This window comes from Gordionus sp. m RMFG-2023, chromosome 1 (genome assembly GCF_954871325.1).
Source record: "Gordionus sp. m RMFG-2023 chromosome 1, tfGorSpeb1-WG-v2, whole genome shotgun sequence".
NCBI lineage: Eukaryota > Metazoa > Nematomorpha > Gordioida > Chordodea > Parachordodidae > Gordionus > Gordionus sp. m RMFG-2023.
In genome coordinates this window covers 12256868-12284312 of record NC_088775.1, presented here as the reverse complement: position 1 = coordinate 12284312, position 27445 = coordinate 12256868, and the positions used below count along the sequence as shown (strand labels likewise).

Below are 27445 nucleotides of genomic sequence, written 5' to 3'. Positions count from 1 at the left end.
AATAAGGTTTTTAGTAAGAGTAACAGCGTTACATTTTTCTTAAAAGTAACTTTTAGATCACTGGTAATTTTTCTACATAGAAAATACTTTAAAAAAAGATACGGCTATTTCAATGTTTTTTCCAAAAAAATATTACGCAAGCTTATAGATTTTATTCATAAATGGCACAAAGGTTTGGACATCTTAGCGAAATCTCGAAGCTTAGGCAATATTGCTAAAATATTGAGTTAGCCGTTTTTATAAATCGGCTCAAATCTAGCTGTTTTAACAACACTAATTGTACCTTTTAAAATAAATAAAATAATATGATTTATCAGCTTCATGAGTCTTGACAATTGCGAAAACGATGTAAACGACTTAATGTTCCCCATATTTTTAGACGCTCGCACGGACTACATAACTAATGAAGTATATACAAAAATATGATATCAACTTATATTTGTGTGCTATAATTTTTAATTAATTTTTTTAAATCAGATAATTCCGAAATTGGAGAAATATGTTGGAGCTACGGGAAGTCAGAAGTTTAGGTACAATTTATCTTTTTACGCGCTCAAAAAGTGCAAAGAGATTTTGGACACTTTAACGAATGAAAGGTTATTATCGAATTAATAATAAATATTGTAAATCATTCAATCTATAAAGATGTATAAGAAGTAACGAGGAGTTTTTTTAAATAAAAATGTTATAGACTAAACATAATCATTAAAAACCCTCGATAAGAGCTAAATTGAAATTTTAGCCTCACATTTATAATACCCTAACCCTCGAGATTTCACCAAAGCATGGTAGGAAAGTGTTATCCTCTATAGGCGAAATCTCTAGGATTAGGTAATAATTTTTCAGAGGTTTTTAACAAACTGTGTTTTAATGATATTTTTGTTGCTGAAACTAAAAATTAAAGGTTTTTAACTTTATTGTAAGAGAAAAGTGAATTAATTAACTAGCCTTTTTAGGAAGACAATTATAAATTGAAATGGTTTTTTTTTCTACCTCGCCTTGCTCACAGTTGTATTGAATACTAATTGCACTTATGGTCAAAGGTTAGGTTAAAACAATACTGCGTGCTATGTAACAAGAATTATGATAATAACAAGATCCTAAGGGCCAAGTTACAATTACGCATCGGCCTCTTATTTCATCGATTACATTTATAAGTCCTAGTTTTCGTTTTATTTCTTTTTTAAAATTATGATTAGCCATCTTATAGTTATTTGTAGATTTAATTTTTTTTTTAGAAATAAGTACACTTTTTAAGTGTATTTTAAAGTTATCCTCACCCTAATTTCACAGCGTAAAAAACTCATATGTGGGGGGGGGGAGAAGTGTCCAGGCCACTTTTATGAATAGAATTCAGAATTAAGAACAAAAATCAAATTAGGGCGAAGCCTAAAACATTACTAGTTTTGAAAATAAAAATGATATTCTATGTTTTATTTTATTATTAACCAGTTTTCCCAGTGTACCTAAAGATATATTATTATGGACTGGGAGTAGAGCATTGAAAAAATGACCCCTTTAAAGTTGTAGACTAGGAGTAAGGCTAACCTTGGTATAGATTTAGATAAGAAACGACTATATCTATGCTTTCCCTCCTCTTCTAAGATTAACGAATATGGGTGTAATGTAATAAAATATAAGAATGTATATTAAAATTAGCTATTCGAAAGAACTAAATATTGATTTGCGCAAAAAGAAATTTTATGAAAAAAGTTGGATTAAAGAAAATTTGTAGATTTGAAATTTTATAAATAAAGTTTCGGTTTGTTTTTACACGTTAAAATATTATATATATTTTTTTTTATTAGTTTTGCCGATCAAATACGTTATAATATTCTCGAGCTGATGAAAAATATAATCAAAAATGATTTTGGCGTTGAAACATTTTTCTCCATTTTTAATTCGAGTGAAAGTAATTTATCTACCATTTACTTATTTCCATTACACATTTACATTACTTACCAATTATATGTTAAGCAATGAATTATATAATTTTTTTTTACACTTTAAACGTTTTGCATATTTTTATTTTTTGTAAAGAAAGAAAAAAGAAAAGAAAAGAAAGAACAGGGGTATGCCTTAAGGTTGGTCATGGACATTTTTAAAGCATACCCTCCAACAACCCCAATTTGCTCCTTTCTGCAAGATTTGCTATTAGATTACGACTCAATATAGACAGAAAAATAATTACTATGCCAGATGCAACGACATCTTTTTACGTGTTTGTTCAAGTCTATTCCTGCGGATTTAAATGAGCGCAAAATAATTTGATATGCCGTGGGAACGGCTTCCCCACCCTTGTTATCTATATACTGGTTTCATAATGTTTACAAAGGAACAGTAGAAAAATTTCGCAGCTGAGCCGTAATTCAATAGCAAATTTTAGCTAATCTGCGGAAAGCAGTAAGAGGTTGTTGGAGGGTTTGGTTTCCAGAACCTCGTAGTATCCTTGGTTCAAGTAGTTAAAAGTATGAATACAAAAAAATGAAGGAAAGAGGAGAGTAATAGTACATATTTCATTCAAAATTTAAAAAAAAACTTGCACTTTTAAATGAATTAAGGTTTGCTAAAAAAAGCCAGATTTGTACGAACATCTTACCTATCTATTTTTTTTTCTCCCAAGATTATATGAGCCTCTTCAAGATGGTTAACGATCCTAAAGGGTTAACTCAGTGTAGCGATAGCATAAAGCACTCTCTCCTAACCCTATTCACTTGCGCCTTCCAAAATTTGTCCCATTTTAACGCGACCTCCGTTTACATGGAATCTCTAGACAATTTTGTGACCACTTTTCTAATGGTGGAGGAAAATATTGATTCATATTTTCACAAATTACTGGGCATCCCGACCGAAGAGGATATAACGAAAGTAAGGACACTTAAAAAAATTAAAAAAAAACGATTATTATCAAATAAGCTGCTTGAGTCAGAGATCGTCCTATGTCACTTTTTTCACGCTGCGTTTATAAAATGCTATTTATTTTTTTGTCCAAGATAACAAGCTAATTTGTGTTTCTAAATTTATATAATAGAAGTTAAGATATTCTTAATCAAAATTTAAAAGATGACTTAAAACTTAAGTGAGTTATTTTCGTTATTTTATTATTTACTATTAAAAGTTATCGAAATATTATATTTATTCCTAAAAAATTATATAGTTTTTTTTCCAGCGTTTTAAACGCTGCATAAAATAAATTATCTATGACGAGTTTTTTGTATTTTTTAATTCCATGAAACTACACCAGGTTAGGTTGGCCCATCAAAGGCAGTTAACTTCTTGGTCAACATTAAAAGGTATTGAATACCTTAGAATATTAAATAGAACCTTAGTATGGAGAGGTTCTACCAACTTAGTGTTGTTAAAATAAAAAGATGATCACATATGGAACTTTCACTGTATTTTAGCTTTTACACAACTAATTAATATAAAAAAAATTTACTTTAGGATAATGACGTATATAACATGGGAGTGATTAGCGAGAATTGCAAAAACTTCTATAGCTTGATAAATTACTCATATTTACATAGCAGGTAATTTATGTCATTTTATTGATTATTAAATTTTCATACAATATAACACGGGTTTCGCCCTACCAGAAATCTTATAATTTACAATTATGTACATCTTGTATTTGTAATTTTTCATAATTAATTTGAACATTGTATTTTAAATTTTAAAATCAGTTGATTTTAAGTTCTAATAACCCCATTTAATACGCCCTTCGCAACTAATATAGATTTGAATACCCGCTCGTGCATTTTCCAATATTATAATAACGGTGCGGCGTGTACGGATATTTAATTTGATTGGCGTTTTATAAGATTAAAAGGACACTACTATTCTAAGCAGCGCTATTTAATTTAACAATTTATTTTTCAAAAATTAATAAATCCGGTTTATTTATACCAGCGCCCATTTTACTAATTATTTGGGGCTTTTCAAGAATTTGTAATTTTTAGTAAAAAATATTATTTTTAATTATCAAAAATATTATTTTTAATTATCAAAAATATTCGGACCACATTAGTCTACTCCTACCTTTGACCTGCCACGAAAAGATCCTCTCCTCCTTGGCCTCAATAATGATAAAGCTTCTTTCTCACTTCAAAACCTGTCCCACGTCTTACGAAATATACCTGGCGTGCTCCCATCTTTTTTTGTGTCAAAATAAATTCGCGTTCGCTAGCAATCAAGTTGGGGTCATAAAATTAACGCTATTCGCTACGGAATTGCTCGGGACCTTGGTGAAGGATCATTACGTTCGCGACTTTTTGAGCCCTCGCCGTACGATTCACAACGCGTCTAAGGTTATATTATAACTTACTATTATATTTAATATGATTTATATGTTGGGAATTTAATGCGAAATTTACAGTACTGTCAATTATCTTCAATGAAAATAACATCATCGGGTTTTTTGAAAAGGTTTGAATAACGATCTCCCTCCCCTCTCTCCCAGATACAATATGTTACTTATAAACAGTAATTTAATAATGACTAATTCAAAACTTTCAGAAAAAAGCATATAAAATAATAAAAAAAGTGCAAAAATCAAAAAAATATTTTTTTAAAAAAAATGTAACCTCGACAAATGTACTGCAATAAATGAAACTAAAACCAGGGTTCTAGACGGAATTTTAAACTCTATTTAGCCGAAATTTGATAACGGTAACTTAAGCGAAAACCGATTTTCTAAAGGTCCAACCCAGCTAAATAGAATTCAAAATTCCTGCGAATTCGGGCCCAGAACCCTGTCTAGCCCTCCAATAAAATTTTATGACGAAAACCACACCCTAGCAAAATCCTGGCTATCCTATGATTCACTCTGAATGCTTGTTTTTTAAAACGATGAATAATCTTTTATCGTCCACCTCAGACTCGTCCACCATCTTTCCACGAGCTTTTGTTTTATCGCTGAAATCTGCTAGACATATTTTTTTCTTATTTTATAGGCTAAAGTTAATTTATTTTACAAAACAAAAACAAACCAAACGTTTTTTTTAAAGATAAAATTGACGTTTTACATGTTTGAAAATGCTATTCGAGAAATTTGAAATGATATTTTTACGAGGCAAAACTATTAATACATATTGATTTTTCTAAAATTTTTTGTGAAGGACTTTTACGTATTTTTATGCTACGTCTTCACTTTTCTCGATTGTATCTTGACGTGTGTTCAACCTTATTCGGAAAACATGAATTCTTACAACGATTCGAACAAATTCGGGGATACTTTGGATATATATTTAAAAGTGAGCTTTGGCTAACTTTTTTTTTGAAAAAAAATATATAATGAATTATAAATGGGTTAAATCAATGAAAGAAAGAATGAAATATAGAAAGAAAAAAAATGAAAGTAAGAAAGAAAATAAACACTATCATACACTTTATGATGGGAGGTTATTTACGAATAAATTTTATATTTTTAAAACGATTATTTTAGTCTAACGATAGAAATCATACGTTTGACTTATCGGAAGAAAATTTTGAAGATTCTTTATCCGACGAATCAGTAATGTTTATTAGTTCTTAATATAATCTTTTATTAAAGACTATATAATTTTATCGAATTTTATTAAAGTAATATAACTAAGTTACACGACACTTATAAATTCATCTTCAAGTGATATACATTTTTTTTTATAATTTAAAATAATCTAGGAATATAACGATCTCAACGTTGATATATGTACTTTCACATTCACGAACAAAGAGTTTATCGAACAACATTGGTAATAATCTTTTACTATAGAAGAATCTAATCAAAATTATATTATTAAGTAACACTAGGAATATTTTTTAAAAAAACTTTTTTTTTCTGGAAGCCGAAACCAAAAAAAAGTTTAAAATTAAATCTACAAATTTTTTTTATATTCCTTATAGCCACATCCTTTAAGGATCAAAAATATTCAGTTTTTTTAAAAAAAAAAATCTTCTAGGTGGTAAAATTTAACATTTTACTAATGAAGCCACAAAGAATTTTTATACATTAAGACAAAAAAAACTAAAATCGAAATTTTTAGATATAATTATATGGTTCCTTTTTGGGAACAGAATGATTAAATCTATAATTAATTAAAAATTCATTTAAATGTAAGCTTTGTTATAGTTTCAAATAAATGAAATTAAAAAAATAAAAACATGCTTAAAAATTTCGTCAATAATTTTTTTTCTCTTCTTTTTAAGTTTTTTTTTCTCGTTTTTATATGTTTTTTTCTCTAACTCAATCTTAAAACAAAATCTTAATGAATTTTTTTACTAACTAGAGCAAATTCAACTTTTTTCTTTAGTTTTGCAATATTTAAGTTTTTTTGGAAATATTTATGACCTTATTATTTGTTGAGAACATTTTCTAACACAAATAGATCCCCCCTTCTTTTTCTTTAAAACTGGAAACTTATGCTACGGATATGTCCAAATCTGATCAGTTAGACCCAGGCAGGCATTCTTTGACTCCGAGTCATAGCTTAATTTTAAAAAATTTCGTTCGGGATGGATAGGGACTTAGACACATTTTAAGCCTTTTTTCCCTAACACTTTTTTTACTTTCTAGTACCTTTTTTTAATGGTGTGTATAAACTTTAAAAGTGTCCATATATAGAAGTCCGGTGTAGCGCCATTTTGTGGTTTGTGCATTGATTTATCGTCTTTATTTATCTAACCATAAATGAATCGCCAATCTAGTAGTACTATATATACATGGAATATTAAGTTTGGATCGGATTCTAATCTTCGTAAAAATAAATCGGTTTTTTGAATTGGCTCGGATATTAAAAAATAGGCTCGATACAAATATCTAACCTTTTTATCATTTATATGCTTTCAGAGCTCTGAATTTTGAGATGATGGGTATTTTTAAAGTTCGTTATCAAATTTATTGGTTAATTTAAATATTTATTCAAAAAAATGAATATCGCTAAAGGTATAATTGCCACACATGCTCTATGGTAGACGGGGTAGGCGTGTGCAGCCCTTGCGCCAGAATTTGCCACAAAGGGCACGACGTTACTTATTCCAAGTACGGCTCTTTCTTTTGCGATTGTGGCGCCAAGGAGGATGGATCTTGCAAAGTTTGTTCATTTAAATCGCCGTCTGATTTTGAATATTATTATTTTTTAATGAGATATCTCAGAGTTCGTAAATATAAACCTCAAAAATTTTTTTAAGATTTTTTTTGCCTCAAAATTTTGAACAAAATTGCTTAAAAATCACAAAAGATTTATTTACAAAATGGATTTGGAATTTTTGGTAAAATTTGATCAGAATCCTGTTTGAACATTCCCAAAAAAAAATTTTCATTTTAAAAAATGTTGAGAGATTAAAAATCTTTTAAGATTTTTTTTATTTTAATGGAGTAATTTTCAAATTCCCATTACAATAAATGCAGTGTTAAGCTTCATATTTTTTTAAACACAATTTCGGCAATTGAAAGAAAGAAGGAAGAAGAGATGGAAAGAGGAACTAGCCACATGAAATATAAAATTCGCGCAACTAAAAATCGGTTTAATTTGAAATCGAAAAGTAGGATACGACTTTATACCTTGAAATAGATGACATATTTCGTCCACTATGAATACGATATAATTTTTATTAAAAATACCAATAAATAATCATAATTCTTTTTTTTTAAATAATAAATAAATTTTCCCTGCAGGCTTTAGTTATCAACAACAATGTATCACTATCACCCGACAACAAAAATAACGATTTAACATCCAGTCACGATGGCGACCTTAGCCGTCACCCCTCCATAAAATTGTTATCCACTAGATGTAGAGGTATAAGCGAATGTTTGGAAAATGACTATAGCACTTTTGAATCTTTAGTCTCTCGTTGTAAATTTATCAATCCAAACTTACCCTATCAAAGCCCCGGATCCAAACAATTTTCGTTTTACACCCAAAATCAGATTAATAAGTTGAAACAAGAGGGCACCGATTTGTACAACGCTTTCATTGGTCAGAAGGTAAATTTTTTATATATTTTTTAATATAGATTATAAGGGATAGCGATTTTATAACTTTTCATTCTTCAAATATAATATTTTTAATTTGAAAAAAAAAACTATACGCTCTCAAAGATATTCGCCAAAATTAATGATTGCGTTTCCCTTTACGTTCATCATTTTATCAAGTTTGTGGATTCCTCCAATATCCTTGACGACAAGAGCTCTTATTTTACCCAATCAACAGTTGGCACTCCATTGTCCCTTCTTTACTATCGTATTATCTATCCCCTATCATTAAAACTTGACAACGACGATTCCTCACAAGTTGAAGGAAAAAATGGCGAACAAGCCATCATCGAAACTTACGCTAAGAATGAACAAGATTCCTCGTCGTCATCGAGCGATATTAATGAAATATTGGGCAAACCTTTAGCCATTCTGGGTTCCAAGTTTTCACTCCTCACGGGTCCCGACGTCTCGTTCCCTCCTTCCCTTTCACTCGATCACTACGGATCCAACAATGAATCAGACCTAGGTCATAAAGACAATTCCGGATTGGGCAATAGCAATGTTATCATTCGTAAAGCTTGCGCGAATGGTAGTGGCAATATCAATAATATTAAAGGGCCCGCCATTATGGTCTCCCTAAGACCTTATAATTTGCGCTTCGCTAGAGCCTTTCCCTTAGATGATGGCCCGTCTGACAACGGCCCATTTTTGATCGTAGCTTCTGATAAAGATAAAGTTAATACATTTTACAAATTATACATTTGAGCTTTAGAAAGCGGGGGGCTAGTGTTCAATTTATCCAAAAAATGTTAGGCCGGTTACCGTACAAAATGCTCAAGCTTAGGCAGTTGTAATCGTAGCATTTTATATTACTCGGAGAGGAAAAATATTCAAAATTAAATATATATAATTCACCATTTTATTGATTCATTTACACAAATTTAAAAGTTGGCGATGTACCGATCCGACAATGTAACAATGGCGGACAGCAATTCCTTATCGAATCCTATATGGAATCTTAAGATGCCCTTCTCCATCAATTCGTTAGTTATTCACCCAAAGACCAATCAACATATCGCTATAATCGGAGATCAGGTTAACCTCCATTTTTTTAAATATAAAATTTTAAAATATCATAAACAGACATTTTGAAATAAAGTAGGCCACAGTTCTGTGAAGGAATGGGAGATATCAAATGGATTTAAGAAAAATTGTATATAAGAGGGGCGGGGGTTTCTAAAAATATATGCTCAATTATAATCGATATGTTTACTTAATTTTGTAATTAATAAAACTTATTAAAATCGCCCTTTTTTAGGACATAATTATTTTGACAATCGATGAGAAAGCTACACTAACAGACAGATACCATTTATCCCCCTCGAACGATACATTTGTATCCCTTACTTCCGACGCATTAAATGCGAAACTAATCTTGGCGCAACGCACCCAAAGTGCTATATTGAAAGGTGTTTGGTTGACACCTTCACGCGGCGCCATTAATCAATGCCTTTTTAAATTGGCGGTTTTGAACAAGGATTCTCTCAAAATTTACGATTTTAATGATGGAAATTTGTTGAAAAGTAAGAATATCAAAAATAAAAATATTCCGCTGGAGTATTCGTTCGTTATACCTAACAGTTCGATGACGGACTCTTGTTGTATCATCGAAAGTGACGGGAGTCTTTGTATACTCATAATGTCTCAAGCGAGTACGCAAAATTAAATCAATTCTTTTTTTGTTGACCAACTGGATTATAAAGTTAATATCATTATCTGCATAGGTCCTACTAGGACATTTTAAATCATATAGCAGTCACCCTTTCATAATCAAAATTATTTATTCTTACATTAGCATAGCCAAGGGGAGACGGGAGGGCAAGAAATCTGTTTATTATCCGAATCCTTCTATTTCGGATGTACAGAATCTTAATTTCTAAGGTTTAGATTATAATTTTTTTTAAAAAAAATGATTGACATCGAATACCTCTGATCTAGTTTTAGACCATACAACATACGATTTTATGGCTAAGCAATATTTATTTGTCTAGGTGTTATATATTATCAACCTTTAAACGATGAGGCTAAGTATAATGGCGTGCTTTTTTATGTTACAAACGCTATTTACATTGCTGGAACGAGCGATTCTCAAGTTTATTATATATATATATATATAAAGAAAGAAAGAAAAAATATATACTATAGTTTTTTTTTAGAATTATGATGGGATCATCTAAGTTTTCTAATATGTCAGCTTTGTTTTATAAATAAAGATATATATATTCTATAAATTTATTTTAAAATCATTATTCTTTTTTTTGTTGTTGAAATTGTTCCTTTTTGTTGTTGAAATTGTTCCTTTTTGTTGTTGAGATTTTTCGTTTTTTTATTGAAATCGTTTTTTTAAAAAAAATAATTAAAAAATGGGCATTAAATTTTAAATAATTCATAGTACGTTATTTCTTTCATTTAAACGCCAGAGCAAATTGAATCCTTTATTCGGGGGCGGAAAAACGCTGTACTATTCCAATTCATTAAATCTTATATTGATGAGCTTCGTTGATGGCACGACCTTATTAGCTAAATGCTCACGTGATACAGTTAATGGGAATCTTGTTTTGGATATAAGATACAATATACAGATACCGAAGATAAAAAAGTCAATTTTGAAAGAAAAATACTTAATTAAAAAAATTCGAAATGCAATTAAGTGGCTGATTTTAAGATCGATTAATTATTTCTTTTTAGGGATATGACTAATTTTTATGACCTTTTACTGTTAGCAAAAGTTATATTTTAATTATAAAATAATGTCTTCGAAGGTTAAATTAGAACCATTTTATAATACTCCTCGCTTATTAATCCTTAATTTCTCTTCAAATTGATACATTGAACGGCGCAGGCGCATCAGTTTTTATTGTCAAAATAATCTACTATTATATATAATTTTTTATTTTTTTAAATCGCATATATATTTTTATTTTAGCGCTGTATCGATCGGTGCTTATTACGATTTAAATGAAATTCCTGAAATTCCGGGAATTATCACCTGTAAGACAGCTGTCAAATGGAACAACGAATCGAATGCGCAAACGAATAATACCACGACTAACCCGATTACGAAGATGGGCGATAAAGCTAACAATAAAGACACCCTTAAAAAATCCCTGGACCAAGGTCATCATACTGTGAGGCACATCATATTAGGATTCACATGCAACCAAATCCACGAGGATCAAAGGGATAGAGACAATAATTTTGATTTTACTGGAAGGATGTATTGTTGTGATTTGATCACCGACATGGAGCAATGGGAAATTCTACCAATTTCATTTATGATTTCGGAGAGTTCTACGGTAAAATTAAATTTTATATGTGAATTAATTACTCACTCCGACCATCCATAAATTGCTTTGATTTATATAGACGTTTGATTATATTTGTTTTGTCAAAACCACGGTTAAATCCATCTCCCCAGTTTTTTAAAAATATGGTAAGTAAATTGAATTGAGATTACAAAAATGGTTCCTATCCTCGCATATTATTTTATATTACGCAACCAGATAAGCGCGTTGACGGTATCCTCCAACTACGCGATATTCGTTTTATTCGAAAATGGAGACTTGATGACGATAGATATGATGAGACCGGGTATAAATCCAGTTCTAGGCTACATTACATGTTTTGAAGGTCCCCTGGCTCCATTTACTTATAAACGTGGCTATGGTAAAATTTATGTTGGAAACAGATTGTATTTTAATTTCTATACACTTTTTATTAGTTGTATTATAGATATAAATATATGAACCTAAATTTGTTACAAACAAATTTTTGTAAGGAGTGTCTGGTCTGGACTGAACCAGCCAATTTTTGGCCAATTTATTTATTAACTCAGAGACATGGTCCGGGTACAGCTCAGATAAAAATAATATCTTAAGCGAGTTAAAAAATTAAATTTAAGTGCACATATAGGCTACTCTCCAGCGACACTTGAACTTTATTTTTACATACAGTGCTCCTTATTGCCTATTATTTTTCTCGCAACAATTTATTATGACTATATACTTATATTTAATGTTGTAAAATAACGTCGATGAATTAGTTTTTTTTAAAAAAAAGGAACGTCATTAGTTACTACCTTTTCTTTTTTTGAAGTAACATTTACATCACTATTTATATTATCTATTTATCTTTCAGATCTTTCGGAGAGTCCCTATGCTATAAGATTTGACAAACCTCTGAAGATCATCAAGAATGACGACGGCAAATCATTCTTGCCCACATCGAAGGATCTTAAATTAAAAAGTAATTGTAATTATATCTCAACATTTTTGCAAAATAGAATTTTTTTTACGATAAATCAATTTTACAACTTAGTTGAAAATCTCTTTCCCTTCAATAGTATTTATGGAATTATTTGCGTACATAAAGATTAAATACTTTTTTTGTTCCATTACCTTTTTACCGGAAGAAGGTAACTTATCGACAACCAATACCCATCTCTCTCTACCTCCGGATTCTCCAGATTATTTCGAAAGCTGTCAACTTTGTACCACTAAGAATTTGGAGTTCGGGGGCTCGGACTTTTTAGAAATTTACGACAAGGCTAAATTAGTCCAAAGGCTCACCACACCCGGCCTCTTCGTGGCCGTTATTCCTTTCAATAATCAGGGGAACGCGTCATCGAAAAAGGATGACATCAACCAGATGTTCGCCAATATGAACCAATTACTTCAAACATCGTCTAGCAAAGGCAGTAAAAGGGCTCAGAGAAGGAAAGACGAATATGCTGTTATCTATTATTTTTATAAATAATCTTCTTTAAATAAGGGAGGAGAAAGAAGCAAGAGGAAAGAAATTAAAATAATTTAATCCCTATCTTTCTGTTTAACACTCAGTCTATTTTCCATCGAATTCTTGTTATTTTCGGATATAGTATCATTTTAACCTGATATATGTGTAATTTTTTCTTTTATATATAGCGAGATTACGTTAAACTAGAAATATCTTTGGATAAATCTTCTCCGCCTGAGAATGATATGTATGTAGCAGGATTACAAGTTCAAATCGGTTGTCATTCTTTGAATCGCTCTCCGTCTTATTTGAAAATTGGGAAGAGGACCATAGAGGTATTATAAAATTTCAAATAGAGCCTAGAGTTTGTTATGAAAGAGAATAAGAACAAAAGAAAGATAGAAAGAAGTGTGCATGGCAAGCTTATACAATTTTTTGGAGTAAATAAAGATTGAGATATATTAAAACGTTTTTTTATAAAAATTTTTATTCTACCGCAGATTAAAAATTTAAAGAAAAGTAGATGGTACGATATTGCACTTAGTCAAAACGAATCTTCAAAATTTGGAAACTGCATCATCCTTAGAAGTTTAATATGTGAAATATATTACTTATATAAATAGATAGTCTTATTTTTTTTTGTTATATCAATTCTATTTAAACATAATTAAATATGCAAATAATATCCCGCTTTATATTTATATATATAATTCTTCTCAATAATTTAGTTGGTCACAGTAAAGATCCTAGAAAGATAACTATCATAGACAATATCAAGGTCTACTGCAGGAATTATGTCTCGAGCGACAAAAAGGAGTATCGAACATCCGAAATACTGGTCTTGAAGTCTAAACAAGACGCGTTACACCTGTTCGGCTGGCAGTTAGTATTAAGAAGACCATTTCAATTGGCCCCCTTAAAATTTTATCCGGATACTAATTTGATAAACATGTAAAATATTTTTTCTTTTGGCTAACACTGTTGGAGAGTATGCAAAAGAAAGAGATAAACAAATACGCCTTAGTTATTAAAAATTCTGATTTAAAAAAATTAATATTACCGAATTGAGCACTAGAAAACGAGCCACTATTTTAATAATAATGGCATCAAGCACGTGTGCCTCCCTTTTCTCTATTTACCTTAATTTATCAATTCAAAAAACCAGTCATTTAAAACTATTTTTATATTATTTGAACTATAAAAAGGGTTATATGCTCAACTTTGACAACGATGCTAAAACTCGTTGCATTATGCAAAGAAAAGCCTTTGAATGACCACTTGTCAATCAAGGAATTATCCTCCAAGTTGATCAACTTATTTCATTGCCATTTGAGCCAAGACATCTATAAAATCATCATAAAACTACTCGACCAACTTCTACCCTTCGATGATTTCCTCTATCAAAAAGTTAATTATCTATTAATTATTGATAATTTAATGTGATATTAAGCGCCTAGTCTTAAGCGTCCATAAATATAACAGAGTTATGTATACAACAGAGTTATGTGTACAACAGAGTTATGTATACAACAGAGTTATGTATACAACAGAGCAAAGGTTGGTTCTCTCATGAAAGCCAGAATGGGATAAAAGATGGAAATAATAAGAGGACCATCCACATTTTTTGGGCCGGTCGCAGTTACCTGTAACGCGCAAGAGGCAAAGCCACTTACTTATACACCCATGGGAAATAAGAGGAGAGGAAATAAGCCCAGACCCGATTAAGTAAAATTTTATTAAGGAAGGTTATGTTGGCTATGTTAATTTTACTTTTATTTAACATTGTGAGAACCTAGAAGTAAGCATATAGATTTAATAGAATAGAAAAACCGATATAAATCTAATCACTTATTTATAAAGCTAGTTTTGTATCTATACAAAATATATACTAACAAAAGTTATCAAAAAAGACAAAAAGAACTTACTTTCAAGAAAAATATAAAGATTTTCAAAAATTATCGTACAACTTACCTCTCAATACAATTAAATTTTACCTAAAAATTTAAGACAAAGACAATCAATATAATTCGACACTTCAAAAGTTTATATTTTTATTGAATTTTGAACATGAAATAAATGAAGAAACAAAAATAATTTCAAATCCGAAGAAAAATTGATAATTAAAAAAAATTTGATTAAAAAAATCGTAAAAAAATTAATGATTTTTTTAAGCATAAATTAATAATGAATAAAATGCTTTTACAAAAAAAAACGATAAAAATTTTATCATAAAAATGATTGACATTTAATAAAAACAAATTATAAAAAAAATCTTACAATTTATGACATGCCACCCCTTTATGGGCCTATGGCACGCATATCAAAAAAATAATTGAATATAATTAAATACTAATTTTTTATGGGAATAATCTGTAAGTACTGCGGGACTTTGCGGGAGACATAACGGTAGTAACAATTGATTCTCCCACAAATCCATAGCTTCATTATTTTGTGGAAACATCTGGGACCCCGAAGTACAAGGAGCGGTCTCATCGAGGGTGGTCATCGCTCTTCGTAGGATGTCCTCCGCTGGTGGTGTGGAAAAGAGACTGGATCGAGTGATGGAGGTTCCCATTATCAACTTCCCCCCGTTAGCAGATGGAACTGGATGAGAGGTTGGAAGCTATAGTTGGACGGGCGTTGGGTTGCGCATCCTTCGCTTACTACTTCCAGCAGACTCGCCCAAAGAGTTATAATTGATCTGAGTTAGGGTGGTGCGAGAGCCTCTACCGATAGCACTGCATTGGCTGCGGATATGGCCATCACTGTTGCAATGTAACATCGTCGCTTCCTAGGTCCAGCGGAGGTCGTTGCATTGGACATGTTTATTGAATGGTCATTCCGGTATTCTTGGGGATCAACGTGATTTGGACGTAGCACCTCCCGAAATCAAGGAGTTGCGACGCGAGAATCTCCTCACAATTTTCCAAGAATATTTATTTTTAAATCTTTTACAGTTACAATTAACAAACAAGTTGGGAGTTTATACAAATTTATAAATTTGCCAAAGAAAGAAAACTTTTAATAAATTTTTCAAAAAAAAAACTTTTAATAAATTTAAAAAAAAACTGAATTTTCAAAAAAAACAACTTTTAATGAATTTTTCAAAAAAAAAAGTATATATATACATGATAATGTTTTGTGTAAAAAAAAATTATCACAAAAACAATTTCAAAATATTTTTACCCTCGCTCCACCTCATGGGATATTACAAACTGGATGAGGCATATAACATATTTTATTTACAATCATTCATTATTTCTCACACGTGCCTCATGTATTTCCATATTACTACCAAAAATACCCATTGGTGTAGGCGACAAACAAAGCCAAACAAAACTTATCTACACAAATATTAGCTCAATCAGGCGAATCCCCCAATCCTTATTCTTTTCTTCTCTAATTTACTTATAAAAGTAACGGCAATTTTCAATTTTTCGTTTTCAAATGACCGCTTCATCCAGTATGTAATATCCCATGAGGTGGAGCGAGGGTAAAAATATTTTGAAATTGTTTTTGTTTTTGTGGTAATTTTTTTTTTACACAAAACATTATCATGTATATATATACATTTTTTTTTGAAAAATTCATTAAAAGTTTTTTTTTTTTAAATTTATTAAAAGTTTTTTTTTTGAAAAATTTATTAAAAGTTTTCTTTCTTTGGAAAATTTATAAATTTTTATAAACTCCCAACTTGTTTGTTAATTGTAACTGTAAAAGATTTAAAAATAAATATTCTTGGAAAATTGTGAGGAGATTCTCGCGATGCATACTAACTCGCAACTCCTAGATTTCGGGACGTGCTACGTCCAAATCACGTTGATCCCCAAGAATACCGGCATGACTATTCAATCAACCATGTCCCAAGAAAATGCAACGACCTCCGCTGGGCCTAGGAAGCGATGATGTTACAACTGCAACAATGATGGACATATCCGCAAGCGAGTCCGCTGGAAGTAGCAAGCGAAGGATGCGCAACCCAACGCCCGTCCAACTATCGCTTCCAACCTCTCATCCAGTTCCATCTGCTAACGGGGGGAAGTTGCTGATGAAAACCTCCAGTGCTCGATCCAATCTCTCTTCCACACCACCAGCGGAGGACATCCTACGAAGAGTGATGACCACCCTCGATGGACCTCCTTGTACTTCGGGGTCCCAGATGTTTCCACAAAATAATGAAGCTATAGATTTGTGGGAGAATCAATTGTTACTACCGTGATGTCTCCCGCAAAGTCCCGCAGAACTTACTTACAGATTATTCCCATAAAAAATTTAGTATTTAATTATATTCAATTATTTTTTTGATATGCGTGCCACTGGCCCATATAGGGGTGACATGTCATAAATTGTAAGATTTTTTTTATGATTTGTTTTTATTAAATGTCAATCATTTTTATGATAAAATTTTTATCGTTTTTTTTTGTAAAAGCATTTTTTTTCATTCATTATTAATTTATGCTTAAAAAAATCATTAATTTTTTCATCAAGTTTTTTTTAATTATCAATTTTTCTTCGGATTTGAAATTATTTTTGTTTCTTGATTTATTTCATGTAGTGTTGTCGAATTATATTGATTGTCTTAAATAATTTCCTTGTAATTTTAAGAGGTAAGTTGTACGATAATTTTAGAGTCTTTATATTTTTCTTGAAAGTAAGTTCTTTTTGTCTTTTGTGATAACTCCCATCTTTTTGTTAGGGCTAGGTCTGTATAGAGTGGAATAGGATATATAGATACAGACTTTGGTCTTACAGAAATCATCATAAAAATCACGTCTGTCCGATAGATATTAAGGTAAAAGAAGGGTGTGTAAGACCGGCTGCGAAATATTATAAAAACTTGACCTATGAGTATGGAAAATTACATTATCTGTTTGTTACATATAATATAGATTTAAAATAGTTGAAATAATATCAAAGGCATACAAAGGGAAATATTGTATCGAATAACCAACTAAACGTTTAAAAAAGAGTTAGGTTCAGGAATTAGGTCATTAAAGATATTGCATTATTTAGGGTAATTTAATTAAAGAAAAGCATACCTATAGTCATACATAAACAGGCAAAATGCCGAGATTAATAGGGAAAATTTTAGCGACGTGCATGAGCTAATAGGATATAAATACAACCATGCTTCGCATAACCATTTAAAGTGGCAGGGTCTAATTTCAGGAATATTGGGTGTGGTTGAATGTATAGGGCAGGCTAAGAAAGTTAAGTAAAATATTTAATATCGAACTTATGAATATTATTATTGAGGTTTAATAAAAAGAAAGTATTATTTGAATCCACTTTTATTAAAAAGGGCATATCTAGGTTATACAGAACCAGGCTACGTCTTGTAATCACAATAACTTTTGTTCTTATATCTAGGAAGCCAACTAAGAGCTTCATAAGCCAAGATTTGTTCAGAATTCCTCATTATATGTGCAAAAAACTGGATTTTTTTTATGATACCATAACTGGGGTATGCTTATATAATTTCCATAGAGAACATTAGATATGACTCTAGGATATATGTAGCCAATAAGTCTCAGACATCTATATATGAAAACCTGTTAGTTTATGCTTCCGTAAAGAATAATGGGAATGATTATTGAATTGAACATTTGAAGTCTACTTTTTACCGATATTTCTCTAGTATTCCAAAGTTTGAAATATTTGTAAAATGTAAATTCGCATGCTTTCTCATTTCTACCTCGTTTTTTATATGGTTTGTATTGTTCAGATTTCCCCGAGATATAATTCCTTAACTGATTATATTCCTATTAACGATTACATGATATGATTAGAATCTATTTCTGCCCATGTAGAAGGCATAATAACTGTTTTATTTAGGTTTATGAGTTTATTAATTTGAATACTATTGCTTATATATATTTTAATTTAATAGATTTGCATAAGCATGGATATTATTATTTCATCATCTGATTCTGAAAATTCAAAATCAGATGGATTAGTATTGCCATGGTCCAAATATGATAAATATTTTACAGTAACATTCTATATCTAAAGAACTAATTCAATACTTACCAAATGTAAAATGTGCCCAAAAAGTATTATATCAGTTTTAAAATCTTCAAGTTCTACTTTAAAACGACATTTGATTGTAATATTAATTTTTTTATTTTATATAATATAACTAAGTAGACAGTTAATAATTTATTTTATATAATATAACTAAGTAGACAGTTAATAATTTATTTTAGATTTTTCTAAGTAAAAATCATTAAATTTTATATATTATATACATAGATAGAAAATCCCCGTTTTTTAAGATATTAAAAATTACAAAAATAATAAAATAGGAGAAAAAATTCCCTATAAATATATCCATGGAATAAAAATCCTTAAATAATATATTTTAAAATTTTGAAAAAATCAATTCCTGAGAGTTATTTTTTTTTCGGGGAATTATTTTCCGCTTACCGTAGAATTTTATATTTTTATTTACAATATAAAAATATTTAATGATAAATTTAATATTGTTTTTAATAAATTCCCCTCGTTAAAAAGTTGTTTATTAAGTATAATACTACTATCCCCACATCTGTCCCTATAGAGCGCGTTTTTAGTATAGCTAATGCCATATTAACTGCCTAGCGTTCCTGTTTGTGAGATGAAAATTTTGAAAAACAATTGTTATTAAAAATTTATAAGAAAATATTTTTATAAATAAAAATATCCTTTTATCCTATATATTGTATTGTATTTATTATGATTGGAACTTTCCTAGCACATTATTATTATTATGTTTATTTATCTTTTATGTTTACCTTACAAGTTCCTCTACAATATAAATAATATATTTTGTAATATAAAACTAGCTTTATTGAAATTATTATAAAACAATATGCAAGTCTCGAGGTTTTTTTTACCCCCCCCCTCCCCCCACCTCCATTTAAATTCCTTGTCCCCCCCCCATAAGCTGAAAGAAAATTCACTCTAAATGCCTTGATATTTTTTCCTGCCAATTTCATTTAATTTATCTCAACCACGACCTGTAAAGTCTTCTTTTAATAGACTACATTTTGAAATATTTCATTTTTATATATTTATTTCAGGATAGAATATTGATAGAGGTTGCCTTCTCATATATCAAATATTGTGCGTCTTACTTTTATAACCCCACCGAATCCACCGATTACCATTCATATCCCGATATTATAGCCTTCACCGATCTTATAGCTACCCTGAGAAGAATTTACATGCTTAGGCCTGCCCAATTCGCATCTTACGCCTTTTCTTCACAAATTCTCAGCCCCGATACCCCTTCATTTAAAAATGATGAAACGAGTCTATCATCCTATTTAGACAACTGTCCCTTGTTCGCCCACAATTTATTCGTCACTGCGCTAAATAGACTAGTGAGCCTCGATACTGGTAAGCTCTTTCAAACTGATTACGGAGCGGGTTTTAAAATCATGGGTAACCAGTTGCCCGAGGATCATCATATCGCGAATCAATTCTCCCCGCTTCAACAGTTCGTGGAATGGTCTCCCAACTTTGAGGAACGAGTGAACGCTTGCGTTTTTGCCGCTTGCGAAATGATGTTCGTTACATCCTTCTTTAATCATTTCGAGTTTTTGGCCCATCATTACTATAAGGATATACTTCAAATTGATTACAAAGAAATGAATAATGATTCGAGCAACCAGTCGACCACCAATGAAACATCGGTCCAGAGAGCGGTAAAATTTTATTGCTCATTTTTGATTCCTCCACCCTCGAATAGTTCGAATCATAGAAGCGATGACAAAATTAGTTTCTATGATTTGATCGCTAAAGCTTGCCAAAACGCGATAGCCAACCTCCTCGGAAATTACCAAAAGTACGCGGATTTTTATCGTAACAGAGACGCTATTTACAACACTCAGACACCTCCACTCGGGCTCAAGGTTACAAAAATTAATCTTATATCTAAATTAGGTAACTATAACCTGGGCAAGGATGTTACGAATACCGGTTTTGAATATCTAATTGGCATGATTATTATAGTTATCGGCCGATATATTTTTTAAAATTTGCCCATCTACAAATATCAAAATGACGGATAATTTAAAAAAAAATCTTTATTAATGATACAAAGGTAATATTGGGAATAATTTTGCAAAATCGCTCTATTTGAGCCGATCTTTAAAAACGCCTAACTCAGTATTATATCAAGAAAAGTATTACGCAAACTTGAAGATTTTGCTCATAGGTAGCACAAAGGTTTGGATATCTATTAGCGAAATCTCGTTGCTTAGGTAATATTTTTCTGGCTAAAATATTTAGTTAGCCGTTTTCATAAATCAGCTAAAATGAAGCGATTTTGCATCACTAATTGGGATCATATATTTAAAAAGAATGTGATTAATTATGAAATAAAAGATTATAATAATTACTACAAAAAAAAAGTGATTCAAGTTAAAATTATATTGAGTCATTATTAAGTTTTTAAAAATTAATTAAAAATAGATAGCTTATATAACTGGATCGGTTGATATCGGGTTTCGGATTGGTTGATGTCGAGATGCGGATCGATAGATTTTATGTTTCGGATCAATTAATATCTTTTTCGAATAAGTGTTCGGCCGATATAAACTCAATATCGATAATCTAGAGGCCTTTCAAAAGGCTATATCAATCGGTGCATCGCTAGCATTAAATTTTATGCACCATCATTTTCTATACTCTTAAAAAGCTAATTCAAATAAAACTTTAAAATTTGAATTAAATTTTTATTAAATTACAAAAAAATGGATTCGTTTATAAATAAATTTAAAGATACCCGCTAATAAAATGGAAGAATTTATTCCTAGAGTGACTCGTACGAAGGTTCATTTCGTTATCGATTATTCATCTATTATCGGTAATTTTTATTTTTGATTATCTTATCATTTAATGGTAAATGGTTTTCAAACATCTTTGCGATCATCTGTTTGTTGATGATCGTTTGAGGATTATTTGCGGTCTTTTATACTCTCCCGAGTGCAATATTTCTGAAATAAGGCATTTTTCTAAATTTTTTATGATTCCCATTACCTTGCACAGGCAGGAACCTACCAGATCGACTAGAATATTATTATTATTTTTTGAAATGGGACTTTGGCGGATTAAAAAAAATCAAATTATATTCCTTGAAAAATAATATAGAAATCTAACCAGGACTTAGCCTGAGCCCCCACTCGATTACCTAACTATAATACTTGTTTCATTGTAAAATGTTGCTCTTTATCAATCCTATTTTAATAATTTATCAAAAACGTTTATAAAATCTTTCTATGTTCACCAAAACATAACCTTAGTTGGCCACATTTACCTCTCATTCACATTTAGCCCTAATTCGCGGCGAGGTATACAAAACCACGAATTTGCGCTAACTGTGAATGCAGAATAGTTTAATAAATTTTTTTTAAAATAATTTTATTTTATAATGCATTTTTTTAGTCATTAATCAACAATCCACTTTGAACGAAGATGTATCGGGAATTCAACCTTTTACAACTGACAATCCAATCGAATAGTTTAGCACGCATTCATCAAATATTATAAAAATTCATTGTGCCATTAAGGATATATGTCTTATATTTTGTTAATGTTTTTATAAAACGCTAACTCAATATTTTGCCCTTAAAAATATTGCCTTAAGCCTCCAGGTTTCGCTAATAGGTGTCCAAACATTAGTACCATCCATGATCAAAATCTTGAGACTGGCTCTTTATTTTTCTGAATGAAATTTTTTAAAAATCGGTTCAAATGAAAGCGATTTAACAACACTCCGGAGGTTTTTGAAGCTAATATAAAAAAACTAAATCATTTTAAGAATCGCGTTTTTTAATTTAAAAAAAATTAGAGTTTGCCGGAATCGCATTTCATCATGCATATACTTAACTTACCTTTGTGTATTTCAGTAAGTTTTAATAAAAAATGTTTGTGTGATTTTTTTAAAATTTATATGAGTAAATAAATAAATATATATATATATATATAATATTAAAAATATCTTGAAAAATTTCCGGCAAAATTGTTATATTTTGGTGGGAGGGGGGGGGGGTGTAGGTATTCTATTAGATGCTTGAAATACGATTTCGATATAATCATTTCTTTCAAAGAAAGAAATATGGTTTTATAAAATATAAAATTGATATACATATATATACCTATAAATTAAAATCGCAATCTAAATAAAAGCGTCCTGTTTTGTTTCCTAAAAAAATTACCGGATATTTTGACAGACGTTCGGGCTGGGACCGAGGCCGATCCCTACTTTCAAAATTTGGTATCGATTGTTACAATATTGTTCGAAAACTCGTCTTACGACATAGAAAAATTGCATATCAATTGCGACGATTTATTAATGGTGCTCACAACTTTGGTGAAACGGGTAAATCACGTGACACTAATTTACTCATTCTCAATTTAAAAAAAAATTTATTAACAATTTCTAAAATGAAATATGTTAATAGGAAATTTTTTTTAAGGAGTGATTTCGTTAAATTTGACACTTGTTCAGAAAATTATATTTAAACGAGATTAATTTTTAAGGAATCGATTTCTCCTTTCTTCAGGCGCCTGCCGGAGAAAATCCGTTATTATTAAAGGGTTTTAATTTATATTAGTTTTTTCCAAATTTGAGTTACTATCTTTTTAAGAAAAAAACCCTATTACAAAGTGATTGTTTGGCTTAAACCGAAAATATAGTAACTACTTAACTGTACTTTTAAGTAATCCATCTTTGATTAAAATATCCAATGACAGAGTAGTGTAATTTTACCTTCAATATTTATTTGTGCGTTAATTTTTAATGTCTTACTACTAATATAAAATATGGTTTTGAACGAAGTTTTAATATTCATGTATTCAAATTGCTCACATTTTACGAATCGAATATTTAATTTATTCACTAATGTCAATTTTCAGATTATTCGAATAATATTTAGTATTCCATTCGTTCATACGAATAGTACTATATAACGCTAGGAATTTATTAACTCTAATGAACATAATTATTTTCTACTTATACATATACATAGGTTATGCGAGAGTAAAAAAAAATATATAAATTAAAAAAAGGAATATGTAATAAACAACTATATTATTATTAGAAAGTTCTATCTAAATCCACTCATGATAAGATTGATAATAGTTAAGGTTAAACATAAAAGATTAAAATAAATATTATTATTTTTTTCTTTCTAATTGACTCTCAGCGGAGTTTAGAAACCCAATATATAAATAAACAAATACGTATGGTAACTGTATATTTATAACAAATCTCTCAAGATAAATAGTCAGCAAATAGCTTATTCAACAACCTTTAACCACGTTGGTTATTATTTGATCAAGTTCGTGAACATTTTTATTGGCAAAATGTGGACTATTCAAGATGGCGTTACTTTCGGTCCAGCCATCCTCGGTAAATTGAAGGTACTATTCGATATCTGCCTAGAATCCTTGGAAATTCTAGACGCCAATTTTTGGACCAAATATCCTGACAAGGTTTTTAGTTTATTTAGTCTGCTAATTTATTCAAAAAAAAATTCTTTGGGTGATACATTTTTTTTCCATCCTGCTTTCCTACTTTCCTAAGTGTACGGAAATTAATAGAGATGTTTCATCCCGAGTTATATTCTTTATTTATTATTTGAAAGATTATAATTTATATTTAATTTTGTTCTAACGAAAAAAAAAATGATTCCCTATTCCCAGGATATTTACGCTCCATTATCCATGTCAAACAAAATCAAACCCTTTCCCTATTTTAGTACCGAAGTCTACAACATATTTTTTCCTTCCAAATATTATTCCATCCTGAAGGACGAAATATTTTTGATGTATCCTGAGATGATGACCCGTTTGCTTTTCAATCTTTTATTGCAGGTAACAAAAAAAAAGTATTTTAAAAATTTGGCAGAAATCCTTAAATCTGATTAAATTAGATTTGCAACCCCGTCCTAGCTCAATAAAATTAGCCACCAATTTTCTAGCCGAATTCGTGAATTTGAACATTTTTTAATGCTAATTGATTATCATTTTTTTAAATATTGCATCGTGGTCACGCAACATTTGATAACATAAATATCCCTAAATTTGACGAGAAAATCCGTTACTAATATCTATTAATAGGAAATAGCCTATTTTAATGTTTTCTTGTGAACCAATAATAATCTTGAAGGTAGTTAAGGGGTAGAGAGATGCTAGAAAGAGGGGTAGGGTTTTAAAAAAAATGGTTTGATAAAATTTACATTTTAACAATTTAAATACCAACTACAAAAAATAAGATTATTGTCCAACTCAAGAGAATTGCTGCTTCAACATTTGATTTATTTAAATTTCTATTCATCTATTTATAATCACATGACCTGTTAAATTTGGACATATCATATTAAATTTTACTAAAAACCTTTAATTAACCCTAACCCATATCCCTCAAAGCTTTAATCCTGCTCCTTACTTCAGATATCTGTTTAATTTTTAAATATATTTCATCTAATTACAAAATTTCTCAGAGATGGTAATTCCTTGAGTTGAGCTGTTACCAAAAAATAAACGGAAACGCGAAAAGCATATGTTTTTTAAAAAAATGATTTTATTTTAAAAAATTTATCCAATTTATCCAAATAATCAAACTTAACAAATAACAATTATTAATTTTTTTAGTGTTAATTTGGCATCGTCAAAGTTAATTTGATATAGGCAAAAAAAATGTAGGCCGATTACCATGAATAATAAGAGGTGTGTTTCTGATAATTAAGGAAAATAAGTAATAATCACGTGTCTATAATAGGGGGGATTGGTTCACATAGTAAGTAAATAGAATTTTATGAATACGTCTTTTAGTTATAGTTAAACGAAAGTTAAAAGTGGTATATTAATTGAAAGCAAATGGTATTATATAATATATTTATCGGCTATAAAGCGAATTTTAATATTATAATTAAAATTTTATTAAGAAAATAAATAAAATCATAGTATTTATAAGCAATGTATAATGCTACAAATTAACAAAATAATATTATAATATAATATTACTACAATAAAAAATGAAATTGTTAGCTTTAATGTGTTATTTTTTCAAATTTAAAAATCTGAATTTACCGGAAATTCATTTCAGCATGTTTAGAATATCTTATCAGACAATTTTTTTATGTAATAGTTTTTCCATAGATATTTTATATAAATTATAAATGGCTTAAAGATTATTGGGAAAATTGTCTACAATTTATAAGATATATTCTAAACATGCTGAATGCATTTCAGATAAATTCAGATTTTTAAATTTAAAAAAAAAATACCTTTAAAAAAATGATTTAAAGTTAAAAAAAATAACACATTGCAACAATGTCGCAAATTATATAATTTTGTCCGATTCATTATCAATTTTTATCATTTACGCATTTAACTCTTAAAAATAGGATAATTTATAAAAATAACGTTTTTTACAAACGCTTTCTCCTCTCCATTTATTTCTACTATAGCTAGGTCCACACTTGCATTCAGATCCCAACTTCTATAATGTGGAAAACGCGACATCTAATCATTTGCAAAAGATATGTCTAAACTATATGACCCGACTTTCCCCGTCAAGCCCTCATCATTTTAAACGCAATCGTAATGATCCGTCGCATCTTACCTCAAATAAAGAGGGGCCAGATAATGGTAGATTAAACTAAAAAAAAATTTTTTAAAAAATAAATAAAGAATATTTTATACTATAAATGTAAGGATTTTTTCGAAAGTTTCTAACTTATTTTTTTAGGACACCTAGCGGTAAGAGCGTAGTGATGCCAATTTATTCAATTATAGACTTTTAACATCAAATCTAGAAACGTAACCTCGAATCTCTTAAAATTTGTTAGGAAATGAAATCGGAGGCCTTTTTTAAATATTTAGGAATTAGAAACAAGAACCACCTTTTTAAAAAACTAAGTATATCCAGAACCGAAAACAGAAGTCTTCTTAGCACAAGTTCCGATAAACTTTATTCAAAGTCTACAGCTAATTTATCTTCGTAAACAATAATGTGTTAAGATGAAAGGTGCCCTAGGCCTCTTTGTTAGACTTTATTCTTAATATGTTACGGAAATCAGTTGGACAACCTTTTAAATATTTTTAAAAATATATAAATTTAGAGACTTAACAAGCCCGTCACGATTTAAAATCATGGGCATGGGCTAATCCTTTGACTTAAATCTAGATTTAGACGGTTTTAAAAATAAATAACATCATCTAAGTTGAGTTTTTTAGCATTAGCCAGCCCTTATAATAAGTTATTTTAAAAAATAACTCGGGTCGAAAATAGTATTCTAACCCGGGGCGGGTCTTAAAATAAAAACGTGACGACTATTAAATTATGTTTTAAAAAGCGGATACTTTTTCGCCAGAAAACCGTGCGACTGCCGGCTATAATATATCACTCTTCAAGCAAGTCAAAAGAGTCATGCTAAACGTTTGTTGTTGCGGATCGAGGAATCTGATGAAGACTAGAAGAGACGTTTTCTTGTTAACTACGAGATTGGGGAACATAGAAAATTTTTTGAACTCACCTTTGTTTACCACGAATACTATAGCTAGCGACGTTTGCTTCATATCTGTTAAGGAGCAGGAAGCCCTTGCCAAAACTCTCTATTTCTCGGAATGGACCTCTCATGGTAAAATAACCATTTTTAATTACATATATATAAGAATGCAGTTATAAACCTCCCACTTATA

The 27445-nt window shown here is 30.0% G+C and overlaps 1 protein-coding gene across 1 annotated transcript in view; it reads left to right on the top strand.

The window, feature by feature from the left end:
* LOC135931675 (E3 ubiquitin-protein ligase UBR4-like) overlaps positions 1 to 27445 on the top strand; it is a 79082-nt gene that overhangs the window by 32477 nt on the left and 19160 nt on the right. The window contains exons 26-57 of the mRNA XM_065468941.1: positions 318 to 408; positions 478 to 596; positions 1809 to 1912; positions 2624 to 2868; positions 3445 to 3530; positions 4028 to 4307; positions 5118 to 5252; positions 5444 to 5512; positions 5662 to 5732; positions 6923 to 7070; positions 7655 to 7966; positions 8081 to 8692; positions 8906 to 9052; positions 9276 to 9669; positions 10009 to 10109; positions 10438 to 10616; positions 10944 to 11313; positions 11521 to 11683; positions 12155 to 12262; positions 12429 to 12748; positions 12940 to 13086; positions 13252 to 13339; positions 13480 to 13702; positions 13957 to 14158; positions 19813 to 20646; positions 21518 to 21602; positions 22181 to 22256; positions 22925 to 23117; positions 24017 to 24232; positions 24443 to 24613; positions 26212 to 26392; positions 27100 to 27384. Coding sequence (XP_065325013.1) covers positions 318 to 408; positions 478 to 596; positions 1809 to 1912; positions 2624 to 2868; positions 3445 to 3530; positions 4028 to 4307; positions 5118 to 5252; positions 5444 to 5512; positions 5662 to 5732; positions 6923 to 7070; positions 7655 to 7966; positions 8081 to 8692; positions 8906 to 9052; positions 9276 to 9669; positions 10009 to 10109; positions 10438 to 10616; positions 10944 to 11313; positions 11521 to 11683; positions 12155 to 12262; positions 12429 to 12748; positions 12940 to 13086; positions 13252 to 13339; positions 13480 to 13702; positions 13957 to 14158; positions 19813 to 20646; positions 21518 to 21602; positions 22181 to 22256; positions 22925 to 23117; positions 24017 to 24232; positions 24443 to 24613; positions 26212 to 26392; positions 27100 to 27384 — 6755 coding nt within the window. The remainder of the gene's footprint in view (positions 1 to 317; positions 409 to 477; positions 597 to 1808; positions 1913 to 2623; positions 2869 to 3444; positions 3531 to 4027; positions 4308 to 5117; positions 5253 to 5443; positions 5513 to 5661; positions 5733 to 6922; positions 7071 to 7654; positions 7967 to 8080; positions 8693 to 8905; positions 9053 to 9275; positions 9670 to 10008; positions 10110 to 10437; positions 10617 to 10943; positions 11314 to 11520; positions 11684 to 12154; positions 12263 to 12428; positions 12749 to 12939; positions 13087 to 13251; positions 13340 to 13479; positions 13703 to 13956; positions 14159 to 19812; positions 20647 to 21517; positions 21603 to 22180; positions 22257 to 22924; positions 23118 to 24016; positions 24233 to 24442; positions 24614 to 26211; positions 26393 to 27099; positions 27385 to 27445) is intronic.